Raw genomic sequence first — 26,858 nt, forward strand, 5'->3', positions numbered from 1 at the left:
TGCATAATTGTCCCCATAGTGCACCCTTCTTTATCCTGCCCTGACTTCCCTTATTTAATTACTGCTTCAGGCGCCCAGGGGAAGTGGTTGTGCTCGCATTAGGCAATGGGTGTTCAATATGAGCACCTGTTTTACTGAATCAACCTGAGTTTCTATATTTTTAGTGATGCATTTGTGTGTGATTTATATTGTATTTTATTTTTCATATTTTTGGGGTGATGCATTTGTGTACACAACTTGTATTTTTTGATATACTGATACATTAATTTTTATATTTACAATTTTTTTCTATCATTCTTTTTTGTGAACGAAAGCATAAGAAATTATTTTTTATATATATATATATATATATATATATATATATATATATATATATACACACACACACACACACACACACACATATATATATATATACATACACGCGCTTTTCTAGGGGATTTGGGTGTATTCAGGCAATACAGTGGAGTGAGGGGATGCCTCCTGCCCATTACTCCCACTGACTCCGGTAAACCTAGCACACATCTTATTCTGGGAGGAAGATCCTCATTGAGCCCTCTGCCAGACAAGGAGCAAAAAACGGAATGACATGATGGTCAGGGATGGTGACAGTGGGAGCAGAGAGATAACAGATTGAAGATAACAATCTTCAATCTGTTATCTTCAGCTCCTTATCACATGGCATCTACCCAGATGACCTAAAAACTGCCTCAATCAAGCCACTGCTAAAAAAACCAAATCTAAATGCATGTGATCCCAACAACTTCCGCCCTATTTCCAACCTACCATTTATAGCTAAAATCATGGAAAAACTGGTAAACACCCAACTATCCAACTACCTAGAGGACCACAGTATTCTGTCCCCAAACCAATATGGTTTTCGCAAAGCCGCAAGCACCGAAACGCTACTAATTTCACTCATGGACTACCTACTCTCTGGTATTGATAAAGGCCAAGCATATTTTCTAATCCTCCTTGACTTCTCGGTGGCCTTTGACACCGTCAACCACGCCCTTCTTCTAAAACAGCTGGCAAACATTGGTTTAACAGGTGCCACACTAAACTGGTTCAAAACATTTCTAGAAAACAGAGGATACAGAGTCAAAATTCATAATAAAGAATCCCAATACCACCCTTCTAATAGAGGAGTGCCGCAAGGATCATCACTTTCACCCACCCTTTTCAATGTCTACCTGCTACCACTCTGCCAACTACTAACAAAATTAAGCCTGAAACATTTCCTTTTTGCAGACGACGTACAGATCGTAATCCCTATAAAAGAATCAATCTCAAAAACAATGGAATACTGGGACAGTTGCCTATTAGAAATTAAACTTCTCCTCAACAGTCTAAACCTTATACTCAATGCTTCGAAAACAGAATTCCTGCTCATATCACCGGAAAACAATAACACACTTCCTAAACCACCCACACTCCTTCAAACAACCCACGTAAGAGACTTAGGAGCCATCCTAGACAATCGTCTCAACCTCAAAACATTCATTAACCAAACCACCAAAGATTGCTTCTACAAATTACATATCCTGAAAAGAATAAAACCGCTGTTTCACACTCAGGACTTCAGAACAATCTTGCAAGCAATAATCTTTTCCAAACTAGATTATTGCAACTCATTAGTATTAGGCCTCCCAGCTTCTTACACCAAACCTTTACAAATGGTTCAGAACTCTGCAGCCAGAGTCCTTACAAATTCCAGGAAAATTGACCACATTTCACCTATTCTCAAAAACCTCCATTGGCTTCCGATCCACTATAGAATCATGTACAAAACCATTAACATCATATACAAAACTATCAACCAACACACGCAACTTGACCTACAAATACCACTTAAAAAATTCACCTCCGCCAGGCCTATCAGGGAACACTACAAAGAGTCACTCCAAATTCCAAAACCTACCAACATAAATCCTTGAGTCTCAGAGCCTTCTCATCAGCAGGTCCAGCTCTCTGGAACTCGATCCCACCTGATTTGAGACAAGAGCCATGCTCTTTAACATTTAGGAAAAGACTAAAAACTTGGCTTTTCAAAAAAGCATTTCCAAGCCTTGAATAAAACCTCCTCTCACTAGCACTAACTCGTATGCAATAATGGAATGTAAACACGAATCAACCAACCTCAAACCCTCTCTCACTAATTCCTGCTGAATATTTATCATACTATTACCATTCACAACTGTCATATTTATTCATTTGATTACCTATGTACCGTTTCATAGTCTTATTTTTTCACTTGCTATTCTAATGTATCAATAGGCTGAAATGTAAATATTGTGCTGTTCAATTTCTCCCCTTCCATCCCAAGTTTATTTTCCTTGTTTTTTGTAACTTTCCCTCTCCCTTTTTCTGATTCACTGTATTTAAAGTTCAAGGTTCTTATTGAAAATATTGTTTTTTACGTTACGTTATGCTTTACACTCCTTGTTATTTGTAAACCGGGTTGATGTGATGCCTATCATGAAACTCGGTATAACAAAAACAATAAATAAATAAATAAATAAATATTATTTAATGCAAAGTACTTACTCAGCACATACTGTCTTTCCAGCTGACGTATGTGCAGACACTAAAACAGACTGATTATTATCAACACACAAAATGGCTTCTCTCTGGAAAGCATCCAGGATGAATGGATATTCCTATAGGAAACAAAAAAAAAACCCTTACAGTGTCTAAACAGCAAGATAAACAACCCTCAACTACTTTTCCAATGGGTCAAGATAGATTACTGCCTGGCAAAGAAGGGTGCAGGGTGAGAGAAAGGAATGAACTAGAACAATAAAGAAACACTATCTGAACCTGCTGCTCTAAAGGTTGCCTGTTTCTGCATAAATAAGCAACAGTACACAATCATAGAGACCCCCAGAAGCAGAAATGTGATGCACAATGGGAAAGTCCTCAGTGAGTAATGCAATAAAATAATGCCTTTGTAGTCAGGTGATGTAAGAAGCAACTATTCAACAGTGCTTGTTTTTGTTATATCTTAAGAATTTTAATTCATCACCATCGTTTATAACATACTTTGAACTCCCTGGGTGGAAAAGCAAGTTATTGTGCTATACGACACAATGCAATAGATTACAATATTTATATAGCAATAACAGTTGCAGGTATACAATGAGTTACAGCATATACTATGGTTCCAGCTAGCTATAGATAATACATTGTAGGTAAGTTATGTACAGCACAGAATACTAGTCAGACTTCCATATATAGCTCTTGTTGTGAAATAACAGATGACTTTTTAAAACATTATTTGTTTTCCCTAAGGCCTGTGGTGCCTCTCTCTTCTGTCTGACAAACACGTAGGTGGCCTTAACTTGCTCTGGTGAGATTTCTGGAGGAAAGGTACCTACTAATGACCTTTGCAGCAAAACATTCTTTCCTAAACTTCTTCATAAGTTTCCTCCCACCCCACAGTCCCTACTTAAATTTAAGCTGGATGCGGTTGTATTTTCTTACTACTGAGCTGACATGAAGCTTTTCTCCAGAGACCCTCTTCAGTCATTTGCTGCCACCCAAAGAGTAGCACTTGGCTCAGTCTCCTCCTATAATGGGTTGGGAGTGACACCTCAGCAGTACCTGCCGCTACAGCTAGCCAGAAGAGCAGGGACAAAACAGTAACCTGTCCAAGGTTCCTATGTGGAAACAGAGTACTGACTCTTAAGCCAGCAGCCTGGGCCCCAAAGACAGAATTTGATTTTACCCACATGCTTTTTCAGTAGTCAGTAAGCACTATTTTCTTTCGCTCCACTACATCCTAGTATTACACAATCCAGACAAACTTTTCAAAACTATATCTCCTCTTAACATACCTTTGCAGCTTTTCCACTCCGTGGTCTGAGAGGTACAAAATCCTGATCTGCAGGAAGAGCTACCTAATAAAATCAGATCAAACAGAAAGTCAGTACTTAAGGAAGGTTTCTAAAGCAAAAGTACTAGTTTTAAAAGCATTTTTTCTTGGTTTACTCTTCTCCAGGCATATGTGACAGAAAAGCAGACACAAAGTGACAAATCACGATAAAAGCACATTTGCTTACTATAAACTGTATTTTCCATAGACAGCAGGATGAATTAGCCATGCTCTGTGGGTAATGTCATCCAGCAGCATTGAATGGAGCTGTGTCTCTAAGCTAGTAGAGCTTTGAGCTCTACCGAGCATGTGTAGGAGCTCCCGCACGGGCATTGCCTCAGAATCTCCTCGGTCTGTTACAAAGCTAGTAGAATAGCTAAGTCTGCTATCCACGGAGGAGGGTGGGCATCTCATGACTAATTCATCCTATCTACAGAAAATACAGTTTACAGTAAGCAAACTTGTTTTTTTCCCCCATCGAAAAGCAGGGATGAATTAGCCATAATCTGATGGAGTCCCAAGCTGAGGGTTGCAGTGTAGAAATGGCAATCCGGACTCCACTGTGGAGAGCAGACTATTTGGAAACCACGTGGTGCAAGACTGCTTGTCCCACTGCACTATCCATGGCTGTTAAGGCATCTAGGCAGTAGTGAGACGTGAAGTTGTGCACCGATGACCAAGTTGCTGCTTTACAAATGTCTTTTATGGGCACTTCCTTGAGATGTGCTATGGACAAGTTGCTGCTCACAATTCATGAGTTTTAACTGGATTAGTGAGCTCAAGTTCAGTCGCTGCCTAACAATGTTGTATGCACAGAGTAATCCAATTTGACAATGTTTGTTTTGCTACAGCAGTGCCCAATCTGTTGGGATCATATGATACAAATAGTTGGGACGCTTTCCTGTGGGCTTGCATTCTGCGTTTGTAGTAAGTTACAGCTTTTTTGCAGTCCAACGTATAAGAACATGCCATACTGGGTCAGACCAAAGGTCCATCAAGCCCAGCATCCTGTTTCCAACAGTGGCCCATCCAGGCCATAAGAACCTGGCAAGTACCCAAAAACTAAGTCTATTCCATGTTACCATTGCTAGTAATAGCAGTGGTTATTATCTAAGTCAACCTAATTAATAGCAGGTAATGGACTTCTTCTCCAAGAACATATCCAATCCCTTTTTAAACACAGCTATACTAACTGCACTAACCACATCTTCTGCAACAAATTCCAGAGTTTAATTGTGCACGGAGTGAAAAAGAACTTTCTCCGATTAGTTTTAAATGTGCCACATGCTAACTTCATGGAGTGCCTCCTAGTCTTTCTATTATCTGAAAGAGTAAAAAACTGATTCACATCTACCCGTTCTAGACCTCTCATGATTTTAAACACCTCTCTCGTATCCCCCCTCAGCCGTCTCTTCTCCAAGCTGAAAAGTCCTAACCTCTTTAGTCTTTCCTCATAGAGGAACTGTTCCATTCCCTTTATCATTTTGGTTGTCCTTCTCTGTACCTTCTCCATCGCAATTATATCTTTTTTGAGATGCGGCGACCAGAATTGTACACAGTATTCAAGGTGCGGTCTCACCATGGAGCGACACAGAGGCAGCATCTTTTCACCATTATATGCATGCAGTTCCGGGAAAGCACAATTGATTGGTTTATATGAAAAGCAGACAGAATTTTTGATAAGAACATTGGATATGTTCCGAGAACTACCTTATCATGAAAAAACTGCTTGTAAAGCAATTATTGGGCTAAGGCTTGCAGTTCACTAACCCTTCTAGTGGAGGTGACTGCTACCAGGAAGAGAACCTTCCAGGTTAGATATTTTTGAGTTGTAGTTTCCATAGTTTCAAAGGGAGCTTTCATAAGTGAAGTGAGAACTATGTTAATGTCCCAGGAAACCGATGTTTTTTTTTCACTGGCGAGTGCAGATGTAGAAGTCCCTTCATGAACCTGGAGACCAAAGGGTGCATGGAAACTGGAGCTCCATTCTCTGGAGAATGATAAGCTGTGATGGCACTAAGGTGTACTCGTACTGATGTGAATGCTAACCCTGATTGGGAAAGACTAAGACAAGACAGTAAAAGTCAAGGTTCTCAAGTGAAAGGGTTCAAATTATGCAAGGAGCACCAATTTGACAAGTGTTTCCACTTAAAGGAATAATTGAATCTTGTTGATGGTTTTCTTGCAGAAAGCAAGACATCCTCTAAGAGCTCTGATAGAGACCATTGAGCTAAGATCGAGCGTTCAATATCCAAGCTGTTAGTTCAGTGCTAGTAGAATTAGATGTAATGGGGAGACTTCCTCTTGAGTTAAAAGTGCTGGGTTGTCTCCCAGATGAATGGGTGGTCTGTCGGAGCCCTGTATTAGATGGTAGTCTCAGTTAAGCTGGTGTGATTAATATCATCTTTTCATGGTCCAGTATTAATTTCTGTATGGTCTTTGATATTAGAGAGATGGGAGGAAAAGCATACACGAAGTCGACTTCCCATGAAATTACAAAGGTGTCTGGAGCCTCTTGCAGTGAACTTGGACAGATGGAACAAAAATCGGTTTAATTTTCTGTTTTCTTCTGTAGTGAAGAGATCTATCCATAGTCACCCCATCACTGTGTGAACAGGTGACTGGCCATGGTTTACAACAGGGACCACTCATGTGGACGAAATATCCTGCTAAGTCTGTCCACCTCCATGTTCGCTACACCTGATAAGTATGTTGCCTGCAATGCTGCCCAATTTTGTTCTGCCCACTGCCAAATGAGAAGGCTTTTTGACAGAAGATCCAAGATCCCATACCTCCTTGCTTGTTAGTATAGAACATAGCTACTTGATTGTCCATGTGAATCGCTATGTTTTTTTCTCTGTAGTATGGGCTAGAAAGCATTGCACATTGCTCTGAATTCTAATAAACTGATTTGCAGGGGGCTTTCCTTGGTTGATCAGAATCCCTCATTTGGACTTGTGTTTCCAGCCCAAGAAGGAAGCATCAATTGTTAATACTATTTGGTGCACCACTCTAATACCTGAGGTTGCAGCCACCACTGTATCTCTTGCTTCAATTCTGTGATAATAATCTTGGAGTGAAGAGACTGGAACCAATTGCTCCAGAGTTTCCAATGTAGACAACGCATGTGCAAGCACATTAGAGGAACCATGTGAATTGCCACAGCCAAGTGTCGCAAAAATACTAATGTGCAAATGGTTGTTAAAGTTTTCAATAACAGTACGTTTGCTAATTTTTAGATGACTGCTACTCTGTCGAGGGGGAGAAATGCCTTTGTCAGCGTGCAGTCTACCTGCACTCCTATGAACTGAAGACATTGAGTGGGTTGTAGAATGGATTTTTCTTAGTTGATGAGAAAACCTAGGAACTGTAAACAAATTTATGGTAATTTGGTATGTGATAAGAGGAGCATTTCTTGGTGACTTAGGTGTGCTACTGCCACAAGGCATTTTGTGAAGACTCTTGGGGCTGAAGAGAGTTCAAAATGGAAGAACCTTGTATTGATTTTGATTCTCTCTCACCTTAAAACAGAGGTAGTGCCAGCAAGAACGTGTATTGGGATATGAGCATAGGCATCTTTGAGATCCAGGGAGCACATCCAATCATTCTGTTGAATGAACGGGAGGATTGTACAGAGAGGTAATTTTGAATCTTTCGACAAATATGCTGATTGAGGCTCCTCAGCTCTAAAATGGGTTAAAGATAAAAAATAAATAAAAGATCCCCCATTTTTTTAGGAATTAGGAAATATTGAGAGTAAAACCCTTGGGTTGTGAAGGGAAGACTTTTTGAAAGGCATTTTGCTGTAAGAGTTTCTGTACCCACTGTTTCAAGAGGGATGGGTCAATGTGTGGTACCACAGTGTGTGGGATCTCTGGTTGGTTTAAGAAGTTGAGGTGGTAGTCCTTATGTATTATTTTTAGGTCCCACTGATGCATGGTTATTTGACTCCAAAGTCCTAGATATTTTTGGATTTTGCCCTCTACTTGCATGTGTATTTGAGGTTTCTGATGAATCACAAATTCTGGGATGGTTTCGCTGGCAGTTGCTGTTGGGATTTCTGTTGCCATCATTCCCTTGGAAGACCTCTGGTTTGTGATGATTGAATCTACTGTTGAGTGGTCTGGAAGGAAGTCAATTGATATTGCTGGTAAGGTCTGTATGACCTTCTGAGGTAATATGGTTGCATATATGGAATGAAGGAACGTCTTCCTATGCTTTGATGTTCTGCAGAAATGGACAATGATTGAACCACCACATTCTATTCCTTTATTTGGAACACAGTTGCTCAAAGTCTTTTCTCAAAGAGGTTATCCCATAAGCATGGAAATTCAGAGTTTCTCATGAACATCCTCTCGTATTCCTTTTGCCCTTAACCATGGCATGCGTCTGGCTCCTATAGATGCCACTCAAGTTTGTAAAGTGGTATCAAAAGATTTATAAACAGATCTTAGCTGTCAAAGTGCCTCCATTAAGTCATATAGTGGCATGGGGCTATCTGTTCCCTTGTATTAGAATGGATGTAAGGTTAGGTTTTGCATGAATTCACAGATTTATTGTACTATGTTGAGTAAACCTGGCTATAAGCATGGTGCCTTGGAACATTTTCTTTCCGAAATCATCCAAAATCCTATGATCTTTACCTGGGGGTGTAATAGAATGAAGGTGAGTCTTCTTCACTTTCTTCATAGTGGATTCTACTACTGCTGCGTTGTGTGGTAGCTGGATCATTCAGTTTCCTGAAGACTTCTTTGATCTGAATTTGAGGTCTATCTTTCTTGCTGCAGTTATCAGGGGATATGGGGTTTCCCACATTTTCATGAGAACTGTATCTAAAACCACATCCATTGGTAATGCAGAAGACCCAGCTGGAATATCAACTACTTTTAATATACCCATGACTTCAGATCTAGGATCCAAATCTTTTCCAGTTTCTGTCTTTAGTGTTGTATCCATTTTCTCCACAAAGGGAGAGTATGTGAGGTCTTCTGGTGGACAAGTATGTTCAGGTAGATCTGGAGAGTATAACTGTAGAGCTGTCTGGGGACTCCCTTACAGAATGGGGAAAGGACCACAAAGATTATGGAGACCTCAAGGGATTTTGCATTGCTAAGGGAATCAGTGTAGAAGGGAGTTCCTCAATGTCTTCAGTTCATAGGAGCGCAGGTAGACTGCACGCTGACAAAGGCATTTCTCCCCCTCGATATTTGTGGGATATTTCACCCTTCCGGATAATGATGAGGTTGGAAAGGGTGGTGCTCCCGGCATTATCTTCTATGGTGACATTGGGATAATGGGAAAGGCAGGTGGAGATCTTGGTTGCTTTGCCTGCGAAAATAGTAATATGAAAAAGTTTTTCACTATATCAGTGATCTATTCCATTGCTTGTTGGAATCTCTGTCCCAGGATTAGCAGTGAAGCATCTTTTTCTGATACAAGAATGGGTTCTTGTTCTGTAGAAAGAAAGATTGGCCATCTGGTAGTGGGAGTAATGATGCTTTCAAGATTTCATGAGTAAGGTGCTAGGCCGTGGTCCTTAAGTCCTTGTTGCCTTCCCTTTCCTGAAGATTCTGATGAAGAATTTGCAGGTGCCTCATGCACCTGTTTCAGATATGCAGGTCAGTGTGCCAATGTGCATTGAATCAAAGAATCGTGCAAAGGTAGCTTTGGTGTGTCAGGCATCTTTTTCACCATAAATATGCCTTAGGCTTTACTACTACTACTAAATATTTCTATGGTGCTACATGTCATACAACATACTGACCCTTCTGCAGAGCCTTCAGAGGTGGAGCAGTGCTTTTAAGATTTTTTTTGATTCTTAGCCGGAGTCTGTGAAGAATCTTTTCAGTGATTCCACCGATGTTTTCCTCGTTGAGACCAGTCTTGGAGGAGATTTACTGGTGCAGCTTCTATCTGAGGAAGACTATGTGCACTCCCTGGAAGTGCGAGGCGCTTCTTCGGACCTACGACATGCTATTTTTGCCTTTGGGTCCTTGGTAACAATCTGCCACATTGTGGGCAATTGAGCTGGTCATTGTCTGGGCCCAAACATAGGGGCCGATGCAACAAAGTGTTCCCAGCCTAGCACACACGCGGTTGGACATGAATTTTGGATGTCCTAGACTAGCATCTGATGCAATAAGATTAGCGTGTCCAAATCATATGCCCGAACAAATGCATGACCATTGGCGCCCATCACATGTAAATTCCTTGTAGATGAGGCTATTAGCTGTTATCCCCAATGCAGAAAATCACTGAGAGCCCAAAGTACACTTTTTTAACTCAGCAAATTTAACTCCAGCTCTGGAGGTGGCATAAAGTCAATCCATGAGTAAAGGACCCCTGAGAAATTAAAAAAATTCAGTCCTCTATGGTTCCTCCTACTTAGTATTGTTGTAACACAAATTTACTGTTTGTGGTGTTGAAAAATGAATGTATATTGGCTTGATTTAAAAAAAAAAAAAAAAAAAATCTTCTGGATGCACAATTTAGACGCTATAGCAAGGGGCGCTTAGCTATGGACGTCTTCAGCAAACTCAGCAAAATCGGCCAGAAGAAGCGGGATAAAAACAGACAGGCCCCGTTGCAATTTTGGTCGCCCTACGCATTTAAGTGCTAAGGACACAGTTTTCCCCTATCACATCCTTTTTATTTTACGTAGCCCCTCATTTAAATATTGCATCGGGTGCCCAGGGAATGTGGCTGTGTGTGTGTTAGGAAAACGGGCGCTCTTTCAATTCAGTGCTTCTGGATGAAGTCACCCACAGATCATGGCTAATTCATGCCTGTTTATGAATGGAAAAAATAACACAAAGAAAATACATGAGACAAAGGAAGTCTCCAAATACATGGCCAGTGATTTTCACGAAACATTCCAACCATACTCCTAATATATCTTCTCCCCTATTACCACTCCCAGCCAGGTTCTCCTGTCCCTTACCTAAAGCTGAGAGTGGTGTATGGAGGAGGGAACCCATGATTATAGGCCTCTGGCTTGGTTGGTTAGCAAGGGCTGAGGATTGTAAGCAGTGTCCATCAAAATCTGACAATCTTTTAACTTCCTCATGTTAAACACACCCCATTGTGCCTGCATCAGAAAATGTATACGGACAGGCTTGCTGAAGAGGCAGTTCCATCACTCCTACAGGAGACATGCTAAAATATAAATAGGGCTTCTAATTTTAGGTGTTTATAAAATGTAAATTTAGATGTTTATTTTACAACTTATTAGGGGTTTTCTGGGGGTAGCAATTATCAGTGTTTATTGGTGTTTTGGTGGTGCACCTACTATTGTTGGGTACTCTTTCCAGTTAAATTAAATACATACATTTGTGCAGCTGAGGAGTCGTTAGTGTGGAAAAGGCACAAAAGCAAAGAGAAGGATCCAAGCTAGGCAAAGGAGGGGTGACAGAATACTAGAAGAGGTATTTTTCCGAAGGCTTACTGGTTAAAACATAAAATCAAAAAGCTTTAAATATTATGAACCCCTTTCCAATTTCTGACAGCAGCCACAAGCTGTGAGATAAACTTCTCCCACCTCAGGGGAAAACATACATATAATTTCCTAGTTTTCCTTTCAAACTGAAGAAATTACTTAACCTGATAATTTTGTTTTCCTTAGTGTAGACAGATGGACTCAGAACCAGTGGGGTTATGCTCCCCTGCCAGCAGATGGAGGCGGAGACAGGTTTCAAAGCTGACGTCACCCTAGATACACTACTACAGTGACCTCAGACCTTCAGTATTCTCTTCAAAAGCCACTGTGGACATACTATAGAAAAAACTCGATTAAAAACAGTTAACCGTAACTGAACTCAACCAAACACTGAACCCCAGTAAGATTATACATGCCCTCATCTAGGGTTGGATGACGGTTTATCCGTAATCTCTTGGAATCGATATTCACTCCACAGGCGAATCCTTGGCACCTGGGCATCCATGGGCAGGATGCTGAGTCCATCTGTCTACACTAAGGAAAACAAAATTATCAGGTAAGTAATTTTTCCATTTCCTAGCGTGTAACCAGATGGACTCAGGACCAATGGGATGTACAAAAGCTACTCCCGATAGGGGCAAGAGGCTGCCTGCGGTCCGGTTAACACCGCCTTTGCAAAGGCTGTGTCCTCTCGGGCCTGAACGTCCAGGCAATAGAACCTAGAGGTGTGTGCAAGGAGGACCACGTCACCGCTTGACAGATATTGAAGGGAGACAGTCGTCTAGCTTATGCCCATGAGACTGCCTGAGACCTAGTGGAATGAGCTTTAACCTGAAAAGGTAATGGCTTTCCTGCCTCCACATAGGAACCCGTGACCACCTCCTTAATCCAGCGAGCTAAGGTAGCCGGCGAAGCTGGTTCGCCCTGCTTCCTTCCACCGTGAAAGACAAACAGGCAATATTGTCTTTCAGACCAGTTCTGAAACTTCCTTGGGCAAGAAGGATGGACCGGTACAAAGCTGTAACACTCCTGGAGTCATCCGGAGGAACTGTTCCCGACACGACAAGACCTGTAGTTCAGAGATGCAACGTGCCAGGCATATAGCCACCAGGAACACTGTTTTCAAGGTTAATAAACGCAAGGAAAGAATGCACAGCAGCCAAAAGAAGGGCCCTGCCAAAAACTCCAGTACTAGATTAAGATTCCACAAGGGAACCGGCCACCATAGGGGTGGCTGGAGGTGCTTCACCCCTTTCAGAAAACAGGTCATGTCTGGGTGAGCCGACAGGCAGGTTCCGTGCACCTCTCCCCTGAAAACAAGAGAGCGCAGCTACCTGAGGAGTTAAGGGTCAAACCTTTATTCAAGCATTCCTGCAAAAATTATAGAATTAGTGGGATTTGGACCATCCAAGGGGAAACACCGCGTTCTTCGCACCAGTCCTCAAATACTCTCCAGACCCGCACATACACTAGGGCGTAGAGAACTTCCACGCATGGAGTAAGGTGGCATTTACTTCGGCTGAATATCCTCGCTTCATCGGGTAAGTACTCTCAAGGGCCAAACCGTAAGACAGAATCAAGTCAGATCCTCATGAAGGACCGATCCCTGCTGTAGCAGTGCAGTGGGAGGCATAGGGGGGGGGAGAGGTCTCTGCCAGACACCTGGGCCAATCTGGAGCTACTAGTAGGAGTAATCACTTGTGGTGCTCGATTCTGCGAATGACCCTGCCCAGAAGGGGCCACGGAGGGAAGGCGTATAGCAACTCCTCTTCCAGCCAGGTCTGAACAAGAGCGTTGATCCCCAGGGACCACTGATCTCTGCTGTGATTGAAGAATCGGGGAACTTTCGTGTTGTGTGATGCAGCCAGCAGATCGATGGATAGGAGACTCCAGCGATCTACTACCAGCTGAAAGGCTTTGGTCAACAACGTCCACTCTCCTGGATCCAGACTCTCCCTGCTTAGAAAGTCTGCTCTGACGTTGTTTTTTCCTGCAATGTGGGAGGCTGAGATCATCTGTAGATGTATTTCCACCCATTCCATAAAGAAGTCTATCTCCTGTGACACCTGCTGGTTTTTGGTTCCACCCTGGCGGTTGATGTAGGCTACCATTGTTGTGTTGTCTGACATTACGCGGACCGCTTGACTCTGGAGTATGTGGCTGAATTGTAGACACGCCAATTTGACTGCCCGGGCTTCCAAGAGCTTTGTGTTCAAAAGAGCCCCTTCCTCGGTCCAACGTCCCTGGGCCGTCAGTTCCTGACAATGAGTTCCGCAGCCCTTGAGGCTCGCATCTGTCGTGAGGACCAGCCAGTTCGGAGAGGTCAGGGGTATACCCCTTCCCAGATGAGCTTCCTGCAGCAACCACTGGAGCAGAGGGTATAGTTCCATCGGTAAGTGGAGGCGAATCGAACAGTCTTGAGATTGCGGGTTCCAACATGACAGCAGGGAGCACTGAAGAGGTCACATGTGCGCCCACGGCACTATTTCCACAGTTCCTGCCATGAAACAGAGAACTTGAAGATATCGCCACACTGTCAGGCGTATCATGTTCATCAACTGACACACTTGGGACATAAACTTCCTTATCCGCATAGTCGGAAGGAAAACCTTGCCCTGCTTGGTATCAAATCGGACTCCCAGATATTCCAAGGATTGGGAGGATTTGAGACTGCTTTTGTCCAGGTTTACGACCCAATTGAGTCCTTGAAGTAAGGAGATCACCCTGTTGGTCACCTGGCTCAACCAGACATCCAATTACAGGTACACTAGGATTCCCTCTTTTCTCAAAGCTGCCGCTGTGACCACCAAAATCTTGGAAAATGTTCTGGGGGCAGTGGCCAGGCCGTAGGGCAGCCCCCGAAACTGATAAAGACAACCCAGTACTGCAAAGTGTAGGAAACGATGTTCTCGACGGATTGGAATATGTAGGTAGGCCTCTGATAGGTCTAGAACTCTCCCGATTGTATGGCCATTATCAAGGAGCCTAGGGTTTCCATGCAGAAATGAATCAGTCGCAGATGTTGGTTGATGCTCTTGAGGTCCAGGATCAGGCAAAAGGAAGCTTCCTTCTTACGTACAATGAAAAAGATGGAATAACACCCTGTATATTCCTGGGGCACAAATAATGGGATTATAGCCCTCATTTTGAGGAGCCTTAACAGGGTAGTCTCCACTGCCTGCTTCTTATGCTGGAGTGGCAAGGAGATATCATGAGTATGTCCCAAGGAGTGCTGCAAAATTCTAGTGCATATCCTTCTCGTATGACCTCCAGTACCCATTTGTCCGAAGTGATCTCGACCCACCGTTGGTAGAAGAAGGACGGTTGACCTATCTCCTCGTTCCGAGGGTGGGTCGGCAAATTTTCATTAGTGGGGGTCCGGGACGAACCTAAACCTGCCCCTCTCTTGGGCTGTCGGCTCCGAAAAAACAGACCTCCGAAAGGACAGAGACCTCTGAAATGACGTGTTTCTGTAGGGGTGAAAGTGCTGGAAGCCCTTGGTCTACCTCTCATAGGCAAGGGGTGCTGTAACTGCTTTCTCTTATCTTCTGGTAGCTGGGGAACTGGAGATTTGCCCCATTTACTGGCAAGCATTTCCAATTCGCTTCCGAAGAGAAGTGATCCTTTAAAAGGGCATCTTTGTGAGATTTGCATTGCAGCTTGCATCTGCTGACCAGTTCCGCAGCCATGGCTGTCTTTTTGCTGCCACCACTGAGGCTACTCTTCTGGCCAAGATACGGACTCTGTTAGAGCTCACGTCAGTTAAAAAGGCGGCGGCAGGTTCCATAACCGCTCTGGAATTTGCCCCCAAGTCATCCACCTCCCCGAGAGAGGAGCAGGCATAAAGGAGCTACCAGGGCACAACAAGAAGCAATTTGTAAGGTCATTGCTATTGCATCAAAGGCCTGTTTAAGGATGGACTCCATCAGTCTATTGTGCGCATCCTTTAAGGCCACTCCTCCCTCCACTGAGATAGTTCCTCGCTTAGAGATGGCACAGACCAGCGCAAGCCAGATCCAGTGGGTATAGAGCTTCTAATACTAGTCTACCTTTAAAACTTGCTTCTGGGGCATCCCATTGCAGGTCCATCAACTCCTGGATGGTTTCCAGTACTGGAAAGTAGCAAGAGGCTTTCGGTAGGGAAAAGAATGGGATTCTTCTTTGGTTCTGTCAGAGTCCACCCCAGGGACTCCCAGCATCTTCAGGGTCTGGGAAACCAGGGCCAGTATGTCATCTCTATGGAAAAACCGTAGCATGGTCAGATACGGTTCTAAACCCGGAGAAATTTCCCCATCTTCCAAGAAATCTGTATCCTCTTCTTCATCCGTGCCATCCGGGTCCCTGCCAGGGATACCCATGGTAAGGTGAGGCATGCTCGATGTCTGCAGATAGGACTGAGAAAGGGAGGGATTACCAGCTGAGGTTCTGTCTGAACAGGGGTAGGTGAGGAGGCAGACTGCACCTTTACGAAGGCTTCAAAGCCTTGGAAAAATTCCACCCAAGAGAAGGCAGCTGGGTCAATGCCAGGAGGCACTGAGATAGGTGCCACTGAATTTCCCTCTCCCATGAATGACCTAGTCTGGGATTACTCAGATCCGGGGTATTTCCAGCTAAGGCTGTGGCTGACCCATTCTCTGAATGGGAGGATCCCGGCTTAGCAAAGTCCGGGGAGGCCAACTCTCCCTGGGCTTCCTCACAGTGCTGACGTAAGCAAGATTCCAGGTCAGACTGTGCAGCCCTAAAATGAAAAACAGAGAAGAGAGAAAGGCGCGTATGTTTCTTTGCTGCTGGAGCCATTGGCGATGGTAAATGCTTATTCAGTTGGCTCGCGCTTAAAATTGTATACGTTCAGATTTTGGGCACCTTCGCAGGCCATGGCGAGGCGCACGCACAACCCATGAGCCTGGCTTTAGTTGAATTATGTGCTTAGTAAGTTGTGCACTTATGTACGCGTGCAACGTAATGTGCACCATGCGTGTGCAGAGCTGATGCACTGCGCGAACTGATGATCTATAGAGGATAAAAAGGCGCGTGCAAGATGGTGCTGTTGCGGCCTACCACGCGGTGTGCCAACCAAGCCAAAAGCGGGGCCTAGCCCACTGGGGGCCACTCAACCTGCTCAGAAGCTCACTTCCTCTTACCCCAATGGGATCGGGAATGACGTTGGTATGTCGCACCAAGTGAGGAGACCGGAGGAAGTCTTCCCGAAAGCCCTCTAAACGTCTTTGAATCGGGGGTAATCTTTTTTTTTTCTCCTTATCTGGGCTCAGCGCTTACCGGCTAAGTACAGAGACGGTCTCCAGCTGCGGGGAGAGGAGGCTTTGGCCATCAGTCTCGCTCAGCTTCCTGCACTCGCTGCCTTTCAGCTGCTTCAGCAGCAAAGTCCACGCCAGGAACCGGCTACCGGACCAAGGCACACCTCTGAGGGATCTCGGAAATCACCTCAGGAATTCTCAACTGGGGGAGGAACCTTTAGATATCACCGCGGGAGAGCGGTGCTCGATCTTTCCTCCAATTGAAAAGTAGATTTTTTTTCTACCAAAAAGTACAGCGATCCCCATAGGGAAAGCACGTCCTCTATCTGCTGGAGATAGAGAAATACTGAAGGGCTGAGGTCACTGCAAGGGAGTATCCAGGGTGACGTCAGCTTTGAAACCTGACTCAGTCTCCATCTGCTGGTAGGGAAACATAACCCCACTGGTCCTGAGTCCATCTGGCTACAAGCAGGGAAATTTAACATTACATGTCAATGTTATTTGCAGAAATTCCCAAGATCTAAGAAAATCTCAGCATCCTGTACTCAGGCTCAGGGAGTAGGTTACACTACCCGGAAATCAAATCAAACCATGTGTAACAGTCCAAGCTGCTGCCAGGATATTAAATGTAGCATGAATTATGTTTATTTATTTTTCATCTTTTTAATTTTTTTTATTTATATTCCACTTTTTGGAACTTCATAGCAGATTACATCCTTACCATGCCACACAGTCAGAGAAATGTGCTTACACACTTTAATTTAGTCACAAGAGAGAGTATTTTGTTTGTGCCACGAGTGAAACTCTGCGGCAGTCAGGCTTTCACAATACAAAGAAATTCAGAACGGCTTCAGGACAGGATTCATTTTATCTATCTTTATATCCAGACTTGTCTTCTTATACGTGTGAAATTGATATGCCATCCCAGCCATTACATACAGCAAAACCCTTCTATGCAAAATTCAGGAAGAAAAGAGCATTCAAACACCTGACTATTTTGGATACCAAAACTCTTCAGGTATACAAGGCACTTTAGTTACCTCATGGGTACAGCCTTCAACTGTTTCCACTTCTTGCACCTTTATTCTAGGCATCAGGTCTGACAGGCTATAGAGAAAAACACAAGGAAGAAATTTTTAAATATTAACATGAATCACAGAATACTGATTTCCAATAATTCCCTGCAAGTCCTTATTCAGCAGTAAGTAACTAGACATGTTTCCTGGAGTAGCACAAGGTCTCTGCTGCCTGCGAGACTCAGTCCCACCAGGAATAGAAATTAAAAATCAGCACAACAGAAGGCCAAAATGTGAACTCCACGAAGCCCAAGTATCCAATACCCCATAAGAACATGATCCGAATTACAAGGATTAAAAATCATAACAGATAATAACAGGTAAGGAAGGTCCCTACTCCAAAGAGTTTGAAATCACTATGTTTTTTTGATCAAGGAAACAAGTATGAAAACTGAAAACACCTTTAATTCCTAGCCTTGACCAAGAACAAGCTCAAGATTAAAGTTGGGTCTCCTGTATCTGTGGGTCAGCTGGAAGGTCAAGCACCACCGGAAAGGGCAAGAGGAGTGGGACTTGAGCACAATCAACAAAAGGTTAAACTATGATTACCTGATAATTTTCTTTCCTCGAGTCCTGCTAGATTAGTCATTGCATATGGGATTTCCCCCTCCAGTGCTGACGGAGAAAGAGGGCACACACTTCTTATGACCTCACTCTGGTCTCATAAGGGAGGTGTGGTCCTGGTCTCATAAGGGAGGTGTAAGCCCGGTAGCCTATTGCCAAAGCATTGTGACAATGCAAAATCTTCCTTAATTTTTGAAGCCTCTATTATAAGGTACTGAAGACCACTTCGAGTAAAGCAAGATGGAAAGACAGAAAGAGGCAGAATGCAGAGGGCTCTATCAGATTATCTCACATGCCATCAGTCCCAATGATCCTCATCGCCTTTTCCTTCCTGGGCAAGACCCGGCCTGCTCTAGCAGGACTCAAGGAAAGAAAATTGTCAGCTAAGCATAATTTAACCTTCCTTATCTTCCTCTGAGACTAGTCATTATGTAAGGGAATTACCTAAGCTTCCCCTTATTGGGGTGGGAGAAGGCAAGGCTGTCCTCAGGACTCCCGCTCCAAAGACGGAGTCTGCTTTGGCTTGCATATTCAACCTTTGTCAAAGAGTGCAGAGAAGACCATGTGGTGGCACTGCAGATTTCAACTGGAGAAAGTGAGGATGCTTCAGCCCATGATGTCACTTGCACCCTCATAGAATGGGCTTGCAGGATTGCCAGGGTCTGTGTGCCCAACAGCATGTATGCCGAAGTTATTATCTCTTTGATTCAACTGGCTAAGATGGCTTTGGATGCTGCTTCCCCTTTCTGGGGGACTGCTAAAACAGTTTGTCTGTTTTCCTAAAGACGTTCCTTTCTTTTATATACTTCAACAGTATATGGTGTACATTCAGCCGATGTAGGCATTCAACTTTTCCTTTACAGTCACTACTATTATAGGATAGCAAAGAAACAGCTTGGTTAATATGAAAGGCAGATACCACCTAGAAAAGATGGCACTGGCTGAAAAGTCATCACATTTGTGAAGACCGAGTAAGGGTCTCTAAGATGAGAGAGCCTGAAATTCTGAGGTACGCCTTGCCGAGCATATCGCTAGCAGCCTGACTAATGCCTTTAAGACTAAGTTGAGATCCCACTGACAAATTAATGGTCTGAATGGCAGATATACCCATTTTAACCCTCTCAGGCAACAGACAATGTCCAGGTGTGCTGCCACATGAGAGTTTGATTTGGCCCCTATAGCATGAAATTGCAGCTGCCTGCACCTTTAGGGAATTAAAGGCCAGTCCTTTAGCCAGGCCCAACTGTAGGATGGGTAAAGTATGTGATATGCCTGCCTTCCAGGGCAGAGGGACTGCTGACTGCAGAACTTCCCTCCGTTGGTAAGTTGGACTTGCAGGGAAAGAAACACCTACAATCTACCCCAAAAGAAAAATTCTTAAAAAGAGTTAAACTATTACTGGCAGTGCTTATTGTGTGTTAGTTTTTAAGGTTAGTATTTGCGTTAGGAATTATGTGTGTTTACAGAGAGGATTTTGGGTTATTTTGTGTGTTTGTACAAGTTAGCATTTGTTTGCAAGTATTAGAATTGTGAATTTGCAAAGGTCACTTACTTGATCTGAAAAGGTGAGCGCACTGGTTCTTGGGCAATAGTCATTAGTTTGATTCCCACCCATTATTCACCTCCTCATCTCCCACATAAGAACATAAGACTTGCCATACTGGGTCAGACTAAAGGTCCATCAAGCCCAGTATCCTATTTACAACAATGGCCAACCCAAGAACCTACATATAATCCCTACATAGACATTTAAAACTGAGCTAGCGCATTCACACATTCATACACCAAAGTAAAAACACCACATGAAGTTTGAGATGTTAAATGAGAATTATCATGTATTCTTTTCGTCATAAATACACTTATTAACCTGATTATTCAATAATACAAAGTGTAAACCTTGTAAATTATCACATACAAAATTGATACATGTCATTTCCCTCAATTACGTGTATAATGATCGTAAATCATCACATTGTCTATAATGTATCCACATTCATTTATTCAAGATCATATGTTCACTGAGTAATTGAGGGAAATGACATGTATCAATAATTTTGTATGTGATAATTTACAAGGTTTACACTTTGTATTATTGAATAATCAGGTTAATAAGTGTATTTATGACGAAAAGAATACATGATAATTCTCATTTAACATCTCAAACTTCATGTGGTGTTTTTACTTTGGTGTATGAATGTGTGAATGCGCTAGCTCAGTTTTAAATGTCTATGTAGGGATATATGTGGGTATTTCAAATAAATAAAATATTGGTTTAAATTGGTGTCTCTCTAAAATTTGTGGTTGTGTTTATGATAGTGAGATAGGGAGTGGTATCCTAAAGATTACCCTTTGTGTTGTCAACCCAAGAACCTGGCAGGATCCCAAAAGGTCAATAGATTTCATGCTGCTTATCCCAGGGGTAAGCAGTGGATTTCCCCACCATAATTATGTTTTATGGACTTGGCTTCCAGGAACTAGTACAAACATCCAGCTACACTAACAGCTTTCACATGTTCTGGCAACAAATTCCAGAGTTTAATTATTCACCGAGTAAAAAACAATTTCTCCTATGCTTCGATAGACTGACAGTAGCAGAAGGAAGAAAACAAAACTAGGAGACAGTAATGTTTTATTATGGATACTGTACATAAATATTGGCTTATTTTAAAATGTTAATCGATTTACAGATTTTAATAACTCAATATATAGATAGATATAGATCAGTGGTGCCCAAACCTATTCTGAAGAACCCCCAACTAGTGGGTTTTCAGGATCAAAATGAATATGTATGAGGTAAATCTGCATACATTGCTTCCATTCTTCTACTACTGTCCAAACAGATGTCCTGATCCACAGTGCGGAACTGCTTCAGTGGGAAAGGTATCAGCAGATCGACTCCCTCAGGAAACAAGTGGTGAAACTCGAGAAGAGATGGGAAGACTAAGAAGCAACCACGAGAATGAGGACTACATTGATGAAATGCAATTGAGGCATCAAAGACGAAAAATTCAAGCAGTGGGGAAGGTAAAACTGGACCATAAGATGACAGCTGGACCAAGATTATTACAGCTACCAGATCCTATAAACACGACTCCCATTTCCCTCAAGCTGAAGAACAGATATGCATCTCTGGAAGCAGAGGAGAAACCATTCCATGATGATGAGGAACCAAAACATGCCATTCCCAAATTGCGGGCTCAACAACCACTGCATTTAGGAGGTAGAGGGTAGTGGTGGTTGCTGACCTGCTTCTGAGAGACATGGAGTTATCTATTTGCCAACCAGACCTGTTGTCCTGGGAAGCGTGCTGTCTGCCAAGTACCAAAATTCAAGACGTTATGAAGAGATTGCCAAAAATCCTTAAGCCTTACTACTAACTGGTAGAAGAAAAATCCATACCTCTGTCTTGCCCTCAACCTCCCAACATGATCAGGGTCACATCCGGCATGGCCACGCGCCACAATGCACTGTGTGGGCCGACGCAACTGGGCCCCTCCCCTTACGTCAGCATTCCTCCCATCACTCTCCAAGCCTAGCGTGGGAAAAAAACAGTACTTAAGCTGACAGCCACGCATACGCCCTTGCCTCGGCTACAGGCTCGCTTGTGCTTTCTTCAGTGTTTGCTGCTTTCTCGATTAGACGAGGTCTGTCTCTGGATTTGCCTTGCCAGCCCTTGGACTCTGAATGTCTCTGGATTACCCTGTTTGCCGCACTGCTGAGAAACCAAGCTACCGGACCAAGGTACACCCCTCTGAGGGACCATGGAAATCGCCTCTGGAATTCTCAACTGGGGGAGGGACCTTTAGCTATCACCGCAGGGCTTTCTTTTCCTGAATTTATAATTTCAAATTTCTCCTTTCAAAAAGCTCAAAGCAAACCCCTTAGGGAGATGCACATCACCATCTGCTGGAGATGGAGAATACTGGCAGGCTGGGGGTCACTGCAGGGTTATATCATTCCTCAGTGGGTTATATAGGGTTATTATAATTATTATTATATTTATTATTATTAATAATAATTAATCATTAATTACTGCCAAAAATCCTTAAGCCTTACTACTAACTGGTAGAAGACAAATCCATACCTCTGTCTTGCCCTCAACCTCCCAAGGCCAATCAGATTGTCTCTGGATTTATCTTGCTTGCCGTCCACTCTGGTGGATCTGGGCTACCCTTTACAGTGTGCAGGATTGCTGTCTTCTCGGCTGACCCAGGTAAGGCTGTTATTCTACCAATTGGGTCCACATAAACTAACAGATAAACTAACACTAACCAATGCTACTCATCTATGTTGGCACAAATACTGCTAGATACCAAAAGAATTGTATTAAAAATGACTTCATGGCTCTGGGAGACACTGTAAAGCATATAGGTACACAGGTAGTATTCTCCTCCATTCTTCACGTCAAGGAGTAAGGCCAAGGCAGGTCAACTTGCATTCTGGAGATGAATGAATGGCTGTGTAGATGGTATGGACAAGAGTGTTTTGGCTTCCTGGACAATGGGATGTGGTTTCAAAGACTGCTGAGCAGAGATGGGGAAACTACCCATGGACGAAGGGACACAGTTTCTTCCCATATAGACTGACAAAACTACTGAGAAGAGCTTTATGTTAGGAGCATTGGGGATGGTAAACAAAACCCTTATATACATAAAATAAATACTTGCATAAAAATGGGTAAACGTGCAATATCTGGCAAGCTATGTACATTATTTCCAATATTATGAGCATTAAAGTCCCAGATCTAGAGGCTATCATTGAAGAAGCTAATTTGGATGTAGTGGCTGTCATGAAGACGCGGTACACGGAAGACCTGGGATATAGTTATATCAGGCTACAATCTATTCAGGAACGATTGGATAGAAAGGAAGGGATGAGGAATGGCACTATAAAATAAAATATTAAGGCAACAGAATTGCAAGGCTTATGATGTAAGGATGAAGCCCTGTGGGTTAATCTGGAAAGAGGGAAAGGAACATCTGCTAGAAGCAGAGATATCCTGGATTTTCTGTAGGGAGAAAAAACTGTTCTGTCAACTGATAGTGGAACTCACACAGGAGGCAGCGATAATGAACCTGGCTTTAGGCCAATAATAGCCAAGTTTAAAAAAAAAAAGTTTGGACAAATTTCTGCAGGAGGAGAAATCAATAAACTTATTAACCAAGTAGACTTTAGAAATAGCCTTTACTTATCAATGCATGATAGCAGCATGGGAACTATTTACTGTTTGGGATGAGGCTAGTTACTGGTGACCTGGTTTTGCCATTACTGGAAACAAGATACTGGACTGATGGACCCTCGGTCTGAGCCAGTATGGCAAATTCTTATGTTCTTATGATGCTTCCCAAGGGGTCATTAATCACTGATGTTGTAGTGAATGATCAACTAGGATCCAGTGATCATTGGATGGTGTGGTTCGGTATTAGAGCTCAGGAGATTAGGACCTCATCTTGGAATGAACTTTAAACTTCAGGAAAACTAGCTTTGTTAAACTTAGGGAGTAACTCAAGGAGTTGCTAGCTGGATGGGAAATTCTACAGGAAGTAGACCAGCAGAGGGCAAAACTAAAAGGAGATGTTATAAGGATAGCTAAGGTTTTTGTTAAGAAGGTAAATAAAGGAAAGAGGAAAAAAAGAGGCCATTATAGTTTCTTTTCAGCTACTTCTTTAGAAAAGGGAGAAATGACTAGCATTCATAAACTACACGAGAGCACAGAAAGAGGAAGACAGGTGACAATATCTGGAAAAGCAGTTAGAATACAATATTGCAAATAGAACCTGGGAACATTTGATTTCCAGATGGCCTGTGATTATCATGAATTAGCAGTGGGAGAGGAGGGGGTTGTTTCTCTCAAACCTTTGCTTCTCTTTTGCTCTCACACACACATGCTCAATCACAAAAGCATGCTCTCTCTCTCTCACACACACACACACACCTCTCCCCATTACATACACATGCTTGCATACACTGTTACCAGTAATCTGTAACTTATTTAAAACAGCCAAATTACCTGAATACTGGATGATGGCCAATGTAAAATTTTTAAAAAGGCTCTAGGGATGATCATGGCAACTAAAGACACTGGTGTCAAACAATATGGTAGAAGCTGTTCTTAAAAACTAAATTGCTGCCCATATAGACAGATATGGCTAATGGGGAAGCGTCAACATGATTTTAGTAAACTTGCCTTACCAAGCTAATAAGATTTTTATTTTTGAAGGTGTAAATAAAGATATAGATAAAAGTGAGCCAATTGATATAATGTATTTGGATTTTCAGAAGGCATTTGATAAAGTCTCCAGGATATTAAAAAGTCATAGGACAGAAGGTAGAGTCCTATTGTGGACTAATAACTGATCAAAAGCAGAGGGCAGGACTATGTGGTCTATTGTCCAAATGAAGAAAGATCAGCAATGGAGTACCTAAGGGATCTATACTTCAAAAAAGAATGGGACAAGCAAAGGAGATCTCAGAGAGACTGGCAAACTGGTAGAGCTGAACAGTTGTGTAGACAGGCAGGCTAGAAAGGGCGCATGGCTTTTTCTGCTGACATGTTCCTAAGTTTCTATAATTTGTGCTATTTAGCATTCATAAATGATCTGGAAAAGGGAGCAATGAGTGAGGTAATCAAATTTGCAGATGACAATTATTCATAATTGTTAAAATTACAGCAAAATAGCCTAAGTTGGGGAGCATGGATTTTGGTTGGCTATATTATTTTATACTGATAGGCTGCATCTTGTGTGGAGTGTATTAGATGGGTGGGTCGAGTTTTTGGATATGATTTGTTTTAACTGTTGGGGGATAGATGATCTCAATATTGTCAACATTTGATATTAGGTAATCTGCTTTGACGTTTATTGAAGGTAGGGATTTAACTAAATAAAATAAATAAATGACAAAATGCAGAAGGACCTTGTGAGATGAGGAGACTGGACATTGAAATGACAGAGGAAACTGAATGTGGACAAGTGCCAAGTGAGTATACAGAGAAAAATAATCCAAAACTACAAGTGCACAATAATTGGTTCTTTATTAGGAATCACCACTCAGGAAACAGACCGTGGAGTCCTTGTGGACAATGCACTGAAATCCTCAGCTCAGTGTGCAATAGCAATCAAAAAAGCAAACAGAATGTAGGGAATAATTTGTAAAGGAACAAAGAATAAAACAGACAATATCATAATGCCTCTGTGTCAATCTATGATGCAACTGCATCTTGAGCATTGTTTGTATTTCTGATCACTCAATCTTTAAAAAGGACATACTGGAACTAAAAAAGGTAAAGAGAAGAGCAACAAAAATGATAAAGGGGATGGAGCAAATGAAGAAAGGCTACATCAATCAGGGCTCTTCAGCTTGGAAGAGAGATGGCAGAGAGGGAATATGATAGAAATTTTTAAAATCATGAGTGGCTGGAACAGGTAAATAAGGAATGACACTAACTTCTATCCTTCCATACCTAGCTTACCTCCTTGATCTCCTCCCAAATACTTTGGCTTAGAGACACCCCTGCTAATAACTGTTTATTGGACTTTTCCTCCAGGAACTTGTTCAAACGGCTTTTAAATCCTGCTATGCTAGATGCCTTGACCACATACTTGCTAGGAAAATTTCTCTTTTTTGATCTAATAGTCAACCTTGTATGAAGGTTGACTATTAGATCAAAAAAGAGAAATTTTCCTAGCAAGTATGTGGTCAAGGCATCTAGCATAGCAGGATTTAAAAGCCAAAGTATTATTAAACAGTTATTACCTAAAAAAGGTTATTGTGCCAATAAGCTCTTATTATTCTAGAGCTTTGTAAATCATTAGGTGACTATGTATTGTGCTGTTGCAGTCCAGAAATAGTACTCTTGGTACTTATCTTTAAATCCACTTGTAATGATAGTTGTTGCTGTCCGACATCGCAAGGTTTCGGGGTGGAAAACCCCTTCTTCAAGGACCCAGCATTTGATGAAATATTCAGTGGAAGTAAAGTGTGCAAAACGCGATGCAGAATGCTATCGCTGAGATTTCCAAGAACCTGCACAATATAGGATATCCTATATTGTGGGACCTATATAGGATATCCTATATTGTGCAGGTTCTTGGAAATCTCAGCGATAGCATTCTGCATCGCGTTTTGAAGCATGCTTGCTGATAGCAAAAGGATATGCAGTCCGCTAACCAGGAGGAGAGAGTCTGCTTACCCACAGGCTGCCCCAATTTGATGGAATGGAAAGAGACAAATAATTGAGTGCTTTTCTTGTGGGCAGCTGTACAGTCTAGGTAGAAGGCTAGAGCCTGTTTGCAGTCAAGGGTATGCAGAGCCTGTTCTCCTGGATTGGAATGGGGCCTGGGAAAGAAGGTAGGTAGTATAATGGATTGATTAATGTGAAACTCCGATACTACCTTAGGTAAGAACTTAGGGTGAGTGCGGAGTACCGCCCGGTCCTGCAGAAGTTTAGTGTAAGGCGGATAGGTAACTAGGGCCTGTAACTCACTAACACTGCGAGCGGATGTGATTGCCAAAAGAAAAATCACTTTCCATGTGAGATAGCGAAGATCACAGGATTGGAGATGCTCAAATGGTGGTTTCATGAGCCGACCCAAAATCAGATTGAGGTCCCATGAAGGGGCCGGAGGGCATAGTGGAGGCTTAAGGTGAAGCAA

General features: G+C 42.6%; 1 protein-coding gene across 1 annotated transcript in view; it reads right to left on the reverse strand.

The window, feature by feature from the left end:
* MTREX (Mtr4 exosome RNA helicase) overlaps positions 1-26,858 on the reverse strand; it is a 325,983-nt gene that overhangs the window by 285,784 nt on the left and 13,341 nt on the right. The window contains exons 3-5 of the mRNA XM_029577212.1: positions 17,605-17,671; positions 3,837-3,899; positions 2,548-2,660 (exon numbers count right to left, since the gene is read on the reverse strand). Of these exons, the coding sequence (XP_029433072.1) occupies positions 2,548-2,660; positions 3,837-3,899; positions 17,605-17,671 (243 nt within the window). The remainder of the gene's footprint in view (positions 1-2,547; positions 2,661-3,836; positions 3,900-17,604; positions 17,672-26,858) is intronic.

Source organism: Rhinatrema bivittatum, chromosome 1 (assembly GCF_901001135.1).
Source record: "Rhinatrema bivittatum chromosome 1, aRhiBiv1.1, whole genome shotgun sequence".
In the NCBI taxonomy this organism is placed as follows: Eukaryota; Metazoa; Chordata; class Amphibia; order Gymnophiona; family Rhinatrematidae; genus Rhinatrema; species Rhinatrema bivittatum.